Below are 15,629 nucleotides of genomic sequence, written 5' to 3' on the forward strand. Positions count from 1 at the left end.
AAGAGCTGATTTATGTTCTAGCAGGGTCTGTCTGAGATTTGTGTGTTGGAACTAAAGCTCTGTGATATTTGGTGAGTGCTCTCTGTCGTTCACCTCTCCTGCCCTATTTCCATAGCTCTGTGGCTGCTGGACCGGATTAACAGAATCCCAGTCCAGTGCCGGAGCGCGGTAGCACTGAGAGCCTGTATCGCCGTAGCGATGTGCCAGGTACGCTCACGGAATTAGTTGGGGGAGGGGGTGTTCTGGCACTGACAGAGGGGCAACTCACAAGGACAGAACCCAGGCATATCTGTCCTGTATGTGTATATTATGTGTATATGCGCATGAGCATCAACAGGTTACATGAATGTACTGAAACATGAAGGCGTTGACTGTTGAAAACATCTTTGACCTCTGACCCTACATTGAACCTTGTTTTGAAAGAATTTTGAGACGGAAATTCAGTTAGGTGACTGGTACTTAATGTTTTGTTTTAGGAAAAAAAGAAGAAATGTACAGGGGGTGGATGAAATAAAAGGGAAACTACGTGAGAAATTAGTAACTTTTTTACATGGCTCAATAACCTAATGCAGAACGCATTTGCGACCAGTGTTTGAATCAGATCATAATAGCTTATAATGATTAACAGGCATACATATTTCCATGAAGTATAAATCTTGTTTCCTGTGTTTGACCAGGTGAACATATTGTCCACATTATGCATAACATGCAATACATTTAGATAAATATTTTATAAACAATTTATAACAGGACCCGGTGACCAATCATAGTAGAAGTATGAGAAGAACTTCCCACAATTTATTTATTATTTTTTCTCTCCTGGAAACAGCTGCTAAGCCCTATCATAAACATAATAATTATTTGGGTTTATTACATCAAATCAATAGCAAGTAATTCACACCACCATGAACTGAAAAATAATATAATTATATTTGTAAACGCAAACATTAATGAATTCATTGATTATTTTCTTGTCTATCCAGTATCCTCATAATCATTCATATTTTGCACAGAAGTAATTCTAATAAAATCTTGGTCACTGATTTTTAAAACAAAGTATGTACATATAATTTAAAATATGTGATAATGTAAAGCAGAAACCAGAAGACCAGAAACAAAAAAAATCATAAACTCTTATACAGGACAAATAGTGAAACTGTACAAATTGTAGAGAAGTAAATATTTTTCTCTAATAAAGTTGTGATGTGGCATAATACAAGTGTCTAGCACCTGTGTAGTTGCCATGTTCAACCACTAGGTGGTAGAGTTCTATTCTTCATTGAGTTCTCTGACATCAGCAATTGATCTTTTGTTTTTACAACTATGAAACACTGCAGAATATCACCGCATACAACAAGTAAAGTCATTCATAATGAATTCACATTGTTAAGTATGGCATGTTGCTAAAAAAACCTATTTGCTACAACAACATCAAAGCTTTTAAAAGGGATAGTTCACCCCAAAATTCTGTCATAATTTATTCGTCACCATGTCATAAATGTCCCTCCACTGGGACAAAATCTGTTCATATAAAGTGATTGTATCTTTTCACAAGATTTGGATTAAACTGCTCAATTCTCTTTTTAATTAAGTTTTGGTCTCCTGGACTTTCATTAAAGATATCTTACTTTGTGTTTCGAAGATGACCAAAGTATTATGGGTTTGGAACGACGTGAGGATGAGTAAATGATGACAGATATTTTCTTTTTTTTAGCTGAACTTTCCCTTTAAGGGTTTTCCACATTTAAATACTCAACTGCTAACAATTATAAAAGACATCAAAATCTCCCTCTTTTTACCCAAATGCCTGCATACATGTTAATGAGATGACTGTCCTGCACGTGTCAGATGTAAAATTCTTGCTCATCCTCCGCAGTACCTTCTTGACTACAGTCATCTATTGTTGCAATACCGTTGCCGTTCTGCTTTCCTCTGTCCTGCAGCGCATCTGGCTGTGAGACACACACATTCTTCAGCTGTGGTTTGTGTACTACACAAGGTGTGGATTTTGCAGAGACACTCTGTGTTCTAAACGGCACAGAAGTCTGTCTTATAGAGAAGGTGTTATTATAGGTCAGTTCAGAAAAGTCAAGACCATCTGTTGGAGGAGCTGACTTGGGCCGTGGTGCTGGGGACTTTAGATGGGGCCTCAGCTGTGGATGGGAATAACCTGAGACCACCGACAGGTCCACAGAGCTGGCGCTGATGGTTTGTCCTGTGTCCACATCTGTCTCTTCAGCTCCCACTAGCGTATCAACATTGACACGGAAAATTGGAGCAGCCATGGAAGAGAAGCAGCGAGGACGGAAGCTTGACGGGGAGGCACACGTGGAGCGGGACTCATCTGTAGGCAGAGAAAAGAGGGACTGTGTGCGGTGGCCTGTCCATCCAGCCCGAAAGAGTTCCACATCCCTCTGGAGCTTCTCCACGTGGCCCTCCTGATCACACAGAGCAGGTGGAGACGTCCTGGAGGCGTGTGTGACAGGAGACGGAAGGGTCTGGGTCCGCAAACGCGAGGAGTTCCGGTGGTAGCGCCGATTTCGGTAGGAGGCAGGCCCGCGACCGTATGGTGGAGGAGGAGGAGGAGGAGGAGGAGGAGGGGGCGGCTCTGGTGGAGGAAGGGAGGTGACCGGAGGGTCTTCAGGAGGAAGGTGATAAAACTTTGCAATGGTATGTTTGCGGTAATACCGTAAACCTTGAACCTGACAAAGTCAAATTGAGAGTGTTATTTGCAATTAGTAGGCACTAAATATACTCAAATATTTCTAAATAAAAAATCATATATTTTAAAATGTAATAATATTTCACAATAGTACTGTTTTACTGTATTTATGATCAAATAAATACAGCTTTGGTGAGCAAAAGACACTTTAAAATAAAAAATCGTTTGAAAGGATAAATATGGTTTGTGTTGTGTTCTGTTAATAATTTTAAATGTTGATGGGCCTATTAAGTGCATGCAATATAATAAATCTCAATATTATTTTACTTTTGTGTTACAAAATGTTGCCATCTATATAAAAATAAAATCTGGATCCTAAAGCAAAACAAGTTGAATATCAGTTGCTTTAAATCTTTAAAACTGCAGATCATATTGTGAGCTGTCATAATAGTTTGACATTAAATAAATATAGCTTGGGAAAAGGAGCCATGTTCCTGTAACTGCCAAACAAAACACAATGTGGCTTCGATAAGGTAACTGTACACCTGTGGAGTGAGAGAGGAAAAGAGGAAAATTTCTCTTTTAGCATTTTTGAGTGTGTGCGCACGAGAGTAACAAAGTTCCACTGTTTTTTGCTTCACACCTCACTGCACATTCCCTCCATCCCTCTTCCTCTCCCTCTATTATTTTCCTCTAGGTTTTTTGGTTTTCCATCCATCTTTGAGCCTCTTTGTGCCCCTTTTCTCACTGTTCCACTCAGACATTTCCCACGTTCTCAACATTCATACTTTTCTCTCTTTGTCATTCTATTCCATTACAATTTGCATGTGCTATATCTTCCTCTTGGAATAGTTTATGTTCCTTTTCACTCTGGGGATACCTCACGGGTTCCTGCAGGGTCAAATTAACACTCACTGAGCTCCAAATGTTTTTGGTGAGTAAACAAAATGGTCACTGGCAAGGTAATGTAGCAAAATACATGTGTTTTGAAGTGTAAAAAATAAAAATTTTTTTTATAGTTTTTGAAAAAGTCTTCTGTAATATTTATTTGCTCAAAATACAGTAACATTTCTATTTTTGATTTATTAATTCTTGTGATGGCATAGCTGAATTTGCTACTAGTCTATATAAAATATAGAGGAGACTTAGTTAAGTGGGAGACTTAGTTAAGTGAGAGAGTTGGTCTATATGTCTGTATATAGACTCAGTTCAATTTTTGCATATTCATTTGAGCGATAATGTGTATTATGTGTGAAATCCTCCCTGTGCCATTTGGCCCCAGCAGGGGTTGATTAGTAATACGGCTGTAGACCGAGAGCCAAACCTGCTTTGATCGCGGCTAATCCAGGTCAGGCAGAATTGACCTGTATCTGTTTGTGTGTTAGTTAATTTAGCTGTCTTTAGGTTTGTTTCGTACTTTTACATTGAATCTAGTCCACACACACGAGGCTGGAGGTGTTTGGATCTCAACTAGGACACACATTGAAAAAATCAGCATTTGCATACACATTTTTGCTGTATGCTATACTAAATTACACTATCATCTGTGCTTATTTAAACACTAATGTTCAGTTTGATTGCTTCGTTGATTTCAATGTCAAGCCCCTCTGGTTGGCATTCACATTGTATTATTTTCACCAATGTAAGTATTGGTAGCAGTTGTTTACTGCTGTAACTATGGGAACACACTGTGGGTAACTATGGGTAATGTAGTATACTACCGGGAATTCCTCAACTAAATTTTTTTTTTTATGATAAAAGGTGTCAAATTGTATACTGTTAGTTGATGCATAACATGTCATGAACTTTTTTAAATCAACATTTTTAGGTTACAATTTATGAATAATATTTCAAATGTATGAAGGAAAGTGTTTTTTATTATTTTATTCATCTTTTTGCATTCACTAGGTCATTTCAACAGTACTGTGGTGTGAAAAAATTATAATAATTTATAAAAGAACAAATATTTCATGTAGTCTCTTGATTAATAACATCTAATGATTTAATGATCTGCCATCAGTTTGCCCTGACACCAATACAATAATGTATGCGGACGATACTGTAATTTATGTGCATGCCAAGACAAAAAATCTGGCTGCCACAAAATTGACTAAAGCCATGGACCAGATCACCAATTGGCTAAATCGTTCATGTCTTCAATTAAACGTAGATAAAACTGTGGGAATGTTTTTTACAAAAAGACAATGTATTAGTGTGTCAAACATATCAATTTCGGGTCAAAACATTACTATTGTGCCACAATTTAAATATCTGGGCGTTATTATTGATTCTAATCTCTCTTTTAAAACACATATTAAGAAAGTCTGCAATAGAGTCAAGTTTAGTTTAGCTAATTTTAGATATATTAGAAGTGCCCTTACTTTTAATGCTGCTAAATTATTTATGGATGCAATGATTATGTCACATCTAACATATTGTCTGACAAGCTGGGGACAAACTAACAGTTCAGCACTTAAGCCACTAGCAACTATTTATAAAAAAACTCTTAAAATTTTGGACCAGAAGCCCAACAGTTTACACCATTGTATAATCTTAAAAAAATATAAACTGCTGAGCTGGGAAAATGTAATTAAATTCAAAAATATTTGTCTGGTTTACAAAATTTTACATAATACCGCTCCGCCTCCTTTCAATTCATTTATAATCCAACGCAATAACAGCATTCATAATACCAGAAGCACCACACGTGGCGATCTAGTAATCCCACTCAGAAAAAGTACATTTGGTCAATTATCATTTTCATTTACTGCAATACATAACTGGAACTCATTGCCCATTACAATTAAAAACATACATATGTATTCGACTTTTACTGTACACCTTAAAAATTGGCTAATCGACAATTACACCTGCACACATTAATATGCTAGATGTGATGTGCGCACTAGATGTGACATGATCATGCTTCTGCCACTTGATCTCTGCTGACTGTTTCAATGCTATGTCCTATATGTGTTTCATGAGGCCTTTGCATGATTATCTTTTGTGTCAATTTTCTCTTTTATTGCTTGACCTGCTTTTATGTCTCTGTAATTTGTGCTTGCTTGTCTGTCTCAATTTTGTACCACCTTGTCTGTTTGTCTAAGCTCTTGCTTAAGCCTTGTTTTAATTGTAATGTATTTATTGATGTATGCCAATTAACAACTGGCTGGGGACTACAGCTGGAAATTAGCCGTAGAGGCTAAAGCTGCTCTTTTCATTAAAAGAGGTTGTCCACATTACTATAAACCAATGAAGTAAAGTAAAGTAAGTAATAAGAGTTTATACAATGCTATGTAAAATATATGGAGTTTAGTATGTCACTGTCAGATTCATAAACTTTATTTCGGAATCTTTATTTTCCAACTTCTACTCATATAGTTTAGTAATTTAAATGTTTACACAGTTAATGGAAAGTAGTCAGTATGGTATCTGAGATGTCATTTACATGCCGTACAATTTTTTAGGACCTCAAAAAAAGCTACTTTTAGTTATATTTTCTAATAATATACTCTCTGTCTTACCTGTAGCAATATCTTGTTCCCGTCATAATCGTTGGTTTGCCAGCGGACGTCACTGATGGGCGTGCAGGGGCGTGGCAGCAGTGGCACAAGTTCACCGACATCCCTCACTCGAATCTCCATCACAGCATTTTCAGTGGGGGCGGGGCTCTGGCCTCGGGGAACCCGCTTGAATGACAACTGGATTTCTGTTTCAGGGTTGGAGTAGACCACACAGAAGCAGAAATCCTCCTTCTTCTGGGCAAGCCTTCGGCGCAGGAGCAGCCTGTACAGACGCACCTGTTCGGTGTAGGTCTCGTAGCGACAGTAGACGGTAAAACGCACTATCTCTTTGCCATAGTGCACCTGGCGAAGTGCCCATAGCGGTGTGCCTGGTGCCAGTGTAACAAAGTCCTGGCTGGCTGGTGAAAGTGGTAACAGCCCTTGTCCGTTCACACGCTCTGTGTGGTGGTATTGCCACGGTGGGCATCTCAGCTGACAGTGGAGACGTTTAAGACTCTCTTCACCTCCATATTCATCCTGTAGAAATAGGATGACGGCCAAGGATGGCTGGTGTGATGGCGGTTCAGTGATGCGCTGTAGGTGGGCCTTGGGCTTTCGAGAGAGACCATCTGCCCGTTCTGACACCCTGAAGAGGGTAAGTTCCGGGTGGAGCCAGGAGAGGACCTGATCAGCAGCTTTCTGGAGTGTTTTGGCCTGACCAGGGTCAGTGATGATGTGGATAGAAACTAGGAAAGGGTCTTGTAGGTCCCCCATGGACAAATCACCTAACAAAAAGACATAACAAGAGGTGGGTGGATAGAGAGACAAGAAGAAAATTATCCTTCAACATGTTGCTGCACTAATTCAATATAATATATATTAATTCCAATTAAACAATGTAGCAACAGATCTTTTCTTCTGTATTGTGACAAACATCTGTGTGAAACGGATTATAGAAAATGTAGGTTGGGGACTTAGGTTGTTAAATTGGATGGAGGCAGATCTGAATTTGAGATTGCAGTGAATTGTAAAAAAGGTGTGGGGTTTAACAAATTGGAGAACATCAGCAGAAATAAGTCTGTTGTTTCATTGGAAGATAAAGTTAGGATTAAACATATTGATTATACATTACGAGGTCAAATTAATAATGAAAAAATGAAACATGCATGGATTAATTGTTCACAAAGACCATTAACGTACATTTAGAAAATAGATTGAATTGTCATTTCATGCAACTTTAAATTATTTTTTATAAAGTAGGCTAATATATAAAAAAAATGTATTAATAATTATAACACAATCCTTTAAAACTGCCTCAAACCATTATTGTTTTTCATATTGTTTTCATAATATTTTAATAATAAAAATATCATATGGTTAAATAGACATAAGGGAAAGTTTTTGTCAGATGGTTTTAAAAGGGACAGAAAATGCAGTCTGAAATCACATTAATGTGTAATTCACTACATTTACCCTTTTGCTGAATGTTTAAAGCAAAATTATGTTGTCATTATGTTTCCTACAACTAAAATATTTAGGGAAATAAGTATATTGTATGTCATTTATCCCTAGACTTCCCTCAGTTTGTGCACTGCTACCAAGCCTACCACACACTAGTTCCTGCCTTTTTTTATATGAGGTGTATTTGTGTGTTACATGTTCTGCTTTGTTCTGGCAAACCTACTTCAACTTTGACTTCTATAAAGGAAAGCACTGCGGAAAAAAAAAATGGATGGGCTCTCAAGACTGAATGAAACCTTTTCATCCATGTGCTCATGTTCTGTAATCAGGCTGTATAGTGAACAGTACAGCCTCATTAGTTGCATTAGTGGATGGTTAGTAACCCTGGAGAAATGCTTTGGCTCCCTGTAGGACTTCTGAATAAGGTTTGCCCTTCCACTGAACCTTTGACCATACTGAGCCTTTAGTGCGCACACACACACACACACACACACACACACACACTTGAGCACAAAAGTATATAAAAGATCCAGTTAACAAAGTGATAAAGGCATATGTGACACTTTATGATTGTAGAAATCAAACCTCAATATTCATGAGCAGGAATTATAGAGAAAACCTCACAGGAAACAATTGTAATTGTATGACGTGATGTAAAAACACATGAACTCTCAACATTCTAAGAAATGCTGCATAATGTAGCAAACCCTTGTATTGATATATCCATCTGTCTAGCCGCTATTATCTATAGCAGTTGTTACGAGAACACACTTATTGTTTAAAGCTACTCTAACAAACACAGAATCAAACATTTTTCTCAGTATATAGCAGAAAATGGCAGGGCATGGACACCTGCCTCTTTCTTTTCCTCCACTAACCCCCCCAAACTCTGTCTCCTGACTCATGGGACTCGTCCCAGTTTGTTTGTTGTTTAAGGTTGGGGGCACCAGAGGCCGAGGGAACGCTATGCTCTTACACACGTACACACAAAAACACACTCACGCAAGTAAACACACTTCTCTAGTTGCACTGCACTCTTGCAGGTGTAACTGACACACATCATTCAATGAAGGATCCTTTTAATTGATCAGTGTAGAAAAACTAAGCAGTAGCCAATATATTCGCTAAGCAAAGGTTGCTCAGACTTAAAACCATACAATATTTTTTTCTACTCTATGACCTCTAGATTGAATACACATATGTGATCCAGTTAATAATTTAAATTGCCAAAAGCTTTCAGCTGGAAGAAATTAAATGTGAATGATATGGCACTTTGCCCCGCAGACACACAGTTGATTCTCAGGAAACGGTATCCTTTGACTTATTACCAATGCAATTAAGAAATCACAGATACTGAACTACTTCACAATTTTTTATAGATTTAACTCAAAGGAAATGTTCAAATAAAAGGTGTTTATTTATTTATGGGATTATGGGAAATGTAGTGCAAGGTGACTGGTCTGGTGACTGAGGATTGTGACAGTACTCCCCCTTTCCAGAAGGAGTAACACCACGGCTTGAAGAGGTGAAGATGGAGGCTTAGGAGGGGGGCGTGGAGATGGTAAGAGCAGTAGGCGAAGGGATGGTGTTAGCTGGCGGCAGAATAATGGTGACAGACGGATGACGAGACACCGGCGGCGATGATGGAATCCGTCCGAAGGCACAGACCCAGAGCTGGCACCCCACGGTGGAGTCGAGGGAGGGAGGAGCCAAGGTGGAGGCTGACGTCAACTGGGGGCCGACCGACAGAGGCAGAGCCGATGGATCCCAGGGCGCAGACGGAGAACCAATGGAGAAGAGCGACATCTCTGGCACAGGAGTCCTAGGCGATGCCGCGGCAACAATTGTCTGAGGAGGAGCCAGACTGCCCGAGGACTGAGGCGATGCCGGTGTGATGGAGGATCGAGGCGTACCCGAAGGGAAGGAGGAGCCTGCTGCAGCCATAGGGGTAGAGGAACGGAGTGTACCGGAAGATCCACAAGTCCCTGGCGGAGGTGGTGTGACGACTGATCAAGGGGGAGCCGGTGGGACGAGGCAAAAGTCGAAGGTGGGAGGAGTAGAGCTTAGATCGGGCCCAAAAAGAATCTATCATTGTTAATGATAAAAAAAAAAAAAAATGCATGATCAAGGTCCCAGCCCAGCCTGAGGATAGTGGCGGGAAATATCAGCCAGTTCGGGCTCAGGCAGAGAATATAAGCTCTAGGGAGGAGCCAAGGTGGAGCCGACACAGGTTGATGGACCAAGGTGGAGCGAGACGACCTGAGGCTGGAGGCGGAGCCACTGGATCTATCCGCTCAGGGACTGATGGTGATTGTAGGACCTGAAGCTCAACGTGAGTGCTTGGCATTACAGGAGATGGCAAAGGATTGACAACCTCCAGCAGAGGCGGGGCTGGAGGACTGGCTGAGCAGGGTGGTGATGGAAGCAGATAAAGGCTAGACATTCTTAAAGGCGCTGACCTCTTATCTTCGGGCATTGGCTAACGTGTAACGGCGGCTGGTAGCAGTGTTCTGGACCAGGGGTAAACACTCTCCAGACACCGGATGATAGCATCACTCCAGTTCAGGTGTCTGTAAGGGTCTTGTCGTCAAATATTTTTCAGTAAAAAAAAACCTCACAAGCCATATCAGCAAATTGCGCTGCATAATCCATTTTAAGGTCTGGTCTTCTGTCACGGAACAGAAGAATACAGACAGGTAAAATCTGAATAGAGTTTATTGAATAACACACAGGAAGTTAGTAGGTGAGTCTCTGGATTGCATATTGTGGTGGTGGTGGTGGTGGTGGTGGTGGTGGTGGTGGTGGTGGTGGTGGTGGTATGTGAGTGATAAGTCACAGTACGATGGACAGTGTTGAACAACGAGACCAGACTCTGATGAGTGTGTGGAGCCGGCTTAAATAGAGTGGAGCTGATGGTGATTGATGGCAGGTGTGAATGATTGTGAAGTGTGTGTAGGTGTGAGCCAGGAGGGATTATGGGAAATGTAGTGCAAGGTGACTGATCTGGTGACTGAGGATTGTGACATTAATCTAGTTATTAATTTTTTTTCAGTTATAATTTGTGAATTATTACAAGGCAGTGATACTACAGTACCATCATTTACTAAGTTCATATTATTAATAAATGTCAAACTTACTGTAAAAGGGTTGAAATACAGCAGCATATTCTCATGTTAGCATATGTAAAACATTTCTGATAAGGGAAATCTGGTATGTACGTGTATCTTTCCTGACAATGAGACGCAGCTCTGCGTTCAGCTAGATTCAAGAACTTGAGCTTGATCACTTTAAACCATCTGTAATCTCAGTTGAGTCTGTAATGGAATGTAATCTGTTTGGCTGTGTGAGACTTAAGCAACACCATTAAATAAGTTTAGCACCAGCTTAACCATCCCTAATATACACCGCAATCTGGTGCCGTTCCTACATTGTAAAAGTGGTGACCTGCAATTGTGACTTTATTTCTTATCTGCCCCTTATATTTAATCTTGTTGGTGTAACATAATGCATTTAGGTTGACGGAGTGATGTTAAATAATATTTTTGATTTTAATTCAAATCAATTAATTTAGATGTAACCACATGAAGCATTTCTCTTTTCTTCAGTCTAGAAAAGTAAATGTACAGAGATATAAAGATGGAACACAGATTTCAGAGAATATATTCCACTCCAGATTCTGTTTATGCAGAGCATTGAAGTTGTTAGTGATGTGACAAAACAAAGATATAGAGAGGAAAGTGTTATGCACATGGTTACAGACAAAATCTGATGAGCTGCAGAAGCGACGAAATGCTGACATGACTGAAGATGCAGCAGAGAGAGAATGCAGAAACAATAAAGGGAAATGTGGTGGAAAAGTGAAAAACATTTCCCTTCCATGTGGAGGTGTTTTGATAAAAAGACAATGGAATATGAATTCAAAATGACTCATTATAAATTAACATTATAAATTGCAGCCTGTCATCTATATATATATAAATTGCAGCCTGTCATATATATATATACGTACATATGTGTGTGCGAGCGAGAGAGAGAGAGAGAGAGAGAGAGAGAGAGAGAGAGAGAGAGAGAGAAGGCAGCCCCTCTCTTTCTCCCCCTCTCTCCTTATTTCTCAAACAGTCTCATTCTGTTTTCTACATTTTCTGTCCCTGATTCCCCACTGAACCACTTTTCTTCATTCTTCAGTAAATTATACACAGTCTATTATGCGGTGTCCTTGATGGGCTCTAGGTTTTAGAGTGTGTGTATGTGTGTATGCGTGTGTGAGTAGGTGAGTGTGTCTATATGTGAGTGGGTGAGTGAAAGAGTTCTTCCTGCGCTGTCACTGGGAGGAGTGTTTCCTGCTGCCCAGATTAATGGGCTAATATTGGACATTAATCCCTCCATAGGGAAACAGACTGGGCCCAACACAGCCACATGGAAAGGTCAGCTACAGACACACACACACAAAAAGCAGGCACTCACACACAAACAAGCGGAGGTGTTAGAGCTCGCGAAGCACTTCAAGCTGTGATTTCGAGAACAAACTAATCTCACTGTCATGGCAACAATTGTCAAGTGTTTTAACTAACTGAATTCTTCCACTTGTAATTTCTAATGTGCTTTTCGCAATATATATTGTTCCAAAATTAGCTTTGCAAATAATAGTCCCTTAAAAACACCCCAGTGAGAACAAGACAACAGGACGGTATTTGAAGTGCATCAGTCAGATATGACGAGTTGAAAATGTGTGTGTATGTGTTTCATTAAGATATGTTTTATTAGAAAGTTCATCTGAATTGCAAAGGGAATGTACCAACAAATGACATGTACTCACTGCTTGCTGATGACATAAGACTGTAGTCAGACCTGAGAAGAGAGTGAATGACAGAAAGGAGAGAGAAACAGAGAGAGACTTTTGTTAGAGACTGTTAGAATGATTTAGGATCCCATGGTTTCAAAGGAAGGTCCTACATCTGGACAAACAATCCTGGGTGTCATGGTATATATAGTGTGTGTAGTAGATCCTCTAGTGTATACAGTACACACACACATATATGTAAAAGTTATGATCAAAGATTGTGTCTTTAGCAGCTTTGTCAAAAACCTTCTATGCTCCCAGCTCAACGATTGCTGAAAAAGGTTAAAAACTAACAAAGAATGAGACCTGTTTGAAATATTTCATACCTTATGTACACGTGCCATAGTGACCTAGTGTCTTTTTTTTTTTCATTGTACATGCTTTTTTTTCTTTTATCGCTCTCTGGTCAATCTTTTTCCTTTCCTATCTCTCTCTCTCGCTGTCTTTCCTGTTTCTCTGGTAATGAGAACAGTGTAATACCCATTATTTTTAAGAACAAGGAAATTCCGTTTAGTTACAGTAAACTTGAATTTTGAATGTTGTCATTTAATGCTGTAATGTTATGGTCTTTACTGGTAATATGGTGCAACGTACACTACTGTTCAAAAGTTTTAGGTCAGTAAGAATTTTTAAAGAAATTAATACTTTTATTTTGCAAGGACACATTCAATTAATCAAAAGTGATGGTAAGATATTTATAAAGTTACAAAAGGTTGCTATTTCAAATAAATGCTGTTTTCTTGACATTTATATTCATCAAAGAATCTTGAAAAAATTATTTCCACAAAAATATAAAGATGCACAACTTCAAAATTGATAATAATAAGAAATGTTTCTTGAGCATCAAATAAGCATATTAGAATGATTAGAATGATAGAATGATGATAGCATACGAGACTTCTTTCAAAAACTTTTAAACTGTATTGCACATACCATGGTCTATACTTGGCATTCAACAGCAAAATCACTTTTGTGTTTCTATGTCATATTTAATACAAAGAAATGTATCATATCATAAAAGCCTCTAAATGTGGCCGATATTGTCATTACAGTGAATCAAATGTGTCAAATGTGTGAATCAATGAGTGATGTATATAATAAAAATGTTAATGTAGGTGATAGAAGTGGTGAATTGTCTGTTTATTTTTATTAGTCTCACACTTCAACAATGAACACTGGAGCATCATTAGAAAGCATCGTTTTTTTTTTAATTCTCTGATTTACTGCCATTCATGCAGTTTACAGCCAGTTACTGTTTTGGAAACAAACTAAATGAGAAAATAAGGCACACAACAATAGCAATAAGACACCCACGTAAACCTAGTCTGAAAACCACTACGTGGAAGATATTCAATAGGCTATATTATGGTAACGAGTATTATTCATATTATTTTTTACCGGATCATCCAGATACTACGTATTTTTAGGTCAGATACATTTCCAAGACATTTTTGTCCATTTTAAGGATAAGTTTGATCTAGATCTAGATGATCAATCTCAGTGGTAAAAAGAACATTTAACAGAAATGTTGTGGTTCTAACTCAATGATGGATAAGCTATCAACATTTTAACTTAAACCAAAGGTTTCTCTTGTGTACTGTAAGTGGCTTTGGATAAATGCAGCTAATTGAAGACTGGAAAGGCTGTCACTGAAGTCATTAGAAAGGTGCTGAGGCAATTTTCTTCTAAACAAATGATTCTAGCTATATCTAAAGAAATAATATTCTAAAACAGACACAGTCACGTGTAGGCTACTCCAGAATGTAGGATTTTAAGCAATGTGCCATGACAGTCCTACTAAAGCAGTATCTAGGCTACTTACACCTACAACACAGCCATTATGATGTGACATACCTATAAACAAACCAGGATGCATCTTTTCATCGTTCACAGCTGAAAGAACAGAATGATACAGATCACACATGACTTTGAAATAATAAGAGAGTTAAATCTCAGGTAGAGAGCTGATGTGAGAGCTATGTGATTATTAGTATGGCTTCTGTCACTCTCTTGTGCTAATCAGCCTAGAAGCATTCAATAACAGCTCAACTCATTGGCTTATTCCAGCTACTTTTCATCAGTAAATCTCTGCGCCAGATGTCTTGGGTGTTAATGCCAAACAACAGATGGTTAAATAAGAAATGGGGCAAAAGAGACAGAAACGAAACAAGAAAACTTCAATTAAGCACCCTGACCATTTTTTATTATTATTAATGACTTGCGCGGATAATGAATCAATCAGATTCAGAATCCTCGTCAAATGACTCACTTTATATGAATCAGATTCTTCTAACCGCGATGATGTTTGTATCACATCGGCGTCTAAGCTAGTGCATTATGGCTATATTCTCAGTACTTTATTTCATTATCTTAGCAAAATAAGTTCTTTATCATCGCTCACCCTCCGGTCTCCGCTCCTGAATCAGCACACTCATCTTCCACTGAATTCTTCATCTCTGGCGAAAGTGTCAGACATGAACTTCACATGCCTCCCGTTTTCTCTTCTGCACTTTAACGCCCACGTACACGGCACACAATGACTGCGAATAACTTTTTAAAGCTGGGATGGACAAACGACCCCGGTAAGGGTGACAGGAACAGCTAACAGTGACACGCCAGAGTCTGTCTGATCTGGTTCGTTCATGAAGCTTGTGCGTCACCGTCGTTCATTTAGTTCAATAGCGGTGCGTTTACCGCTCCCAGGTGGCACAGCGAGTATTTCACTGAACCATGAGACAAAATAATGCGCACTCAGTCTGCGTGGAATGTGGACATTAAGATAAATAAATAAGTATCACTTAAAGTAGCCTATCTATAAAGCTATTGCATTACGAATATATTATAATCTTAAAACATATCGATATGGATGCTGCATATGCATTAAGGATTAGGCTATACGTTGCGACAATGACAAATCCCCGACAGAAATTTTACAGGCGCACTCACATTTGTTTACTTTGCCAAAATGTTTTACATATTAAGTAAATTAGGATACTCTTGAGATATAACTTAAATAGCTTAGGCTACAAGATACATTCTTTAGAAAATGCTTTACATGGAGCAGGTCGCCCTCTCATGGTTGCGAAACTAACATCACATGACATATGTAATTCCCAGTGCAACAACAACAACAACGATAACGTGCATTTAGCTACTGCTCACC

General features: G+C 38.9%; 1 protein-coding gene across 3 annotated transcripts; it reads right to left on the bottom strand.

Annotated features, from left to right (window-relative positions):
* Nucleotides 1–1,040: 1,040 nt before the first annotated feature.
* fam124a (family with sequence similarity 124 member A) lies at nt 1,041–15,117 on the bottom strand. 3 transcript variants are annotated; one of them, XM_079619161.1, is made up of 5 exons: nt 14,868–15,007; nt 14,321–14,359; nt 12,443–12,474; nt 6,187–6,950; nt 1,041–2,702 (listed from the first exon to the last, which is right to left on the bottom strand). In XM_079619161.1, exons 3-5 carry the CDS (start codon nt 12,456–12,458, stop codon nt 1,845–1,847), a joined length of 1,638 nt encoding a protein of 545 aa, XP_079475287.1. In that variant the 5' UTR covers nt 12,459–12,474; nt 14,321–14,359; nt 14,868–15,007; the 3' UTR covers nt 1,041–1,844. The 3 variants fall into 3 exon arrangements, with proteins under 3 accessions (XP_079475287.1, XP_079475286.1, XP_079475288.1); XM_079619160.1 differs by lacking the exon at nt 14,321–14,359 and having other exon boundaries at nt 14,868–15,117; XM_079619162.1 differs by lacking the exon at nt 14,321–14,359 and having other exon boundaries at nt 1,041–3,553; nt 14,868–15,070.
* Between the last annotated feature and the right edge of the window lie 512 nt (nt 15,118–15,629).

This window comes from Phoxinus phoxinus (genome assembly GCF_949152265.1).
Source record: "Phoxinus phoxinus genome assembly, chromosome: 7".
Taxonomy (NCBI): Eukaryota; Metazoa; Chordata; class Actinopteri; order Cypriniformes; family Leuciscidae; genus Phoxinus; species Phoxinus phoxinus.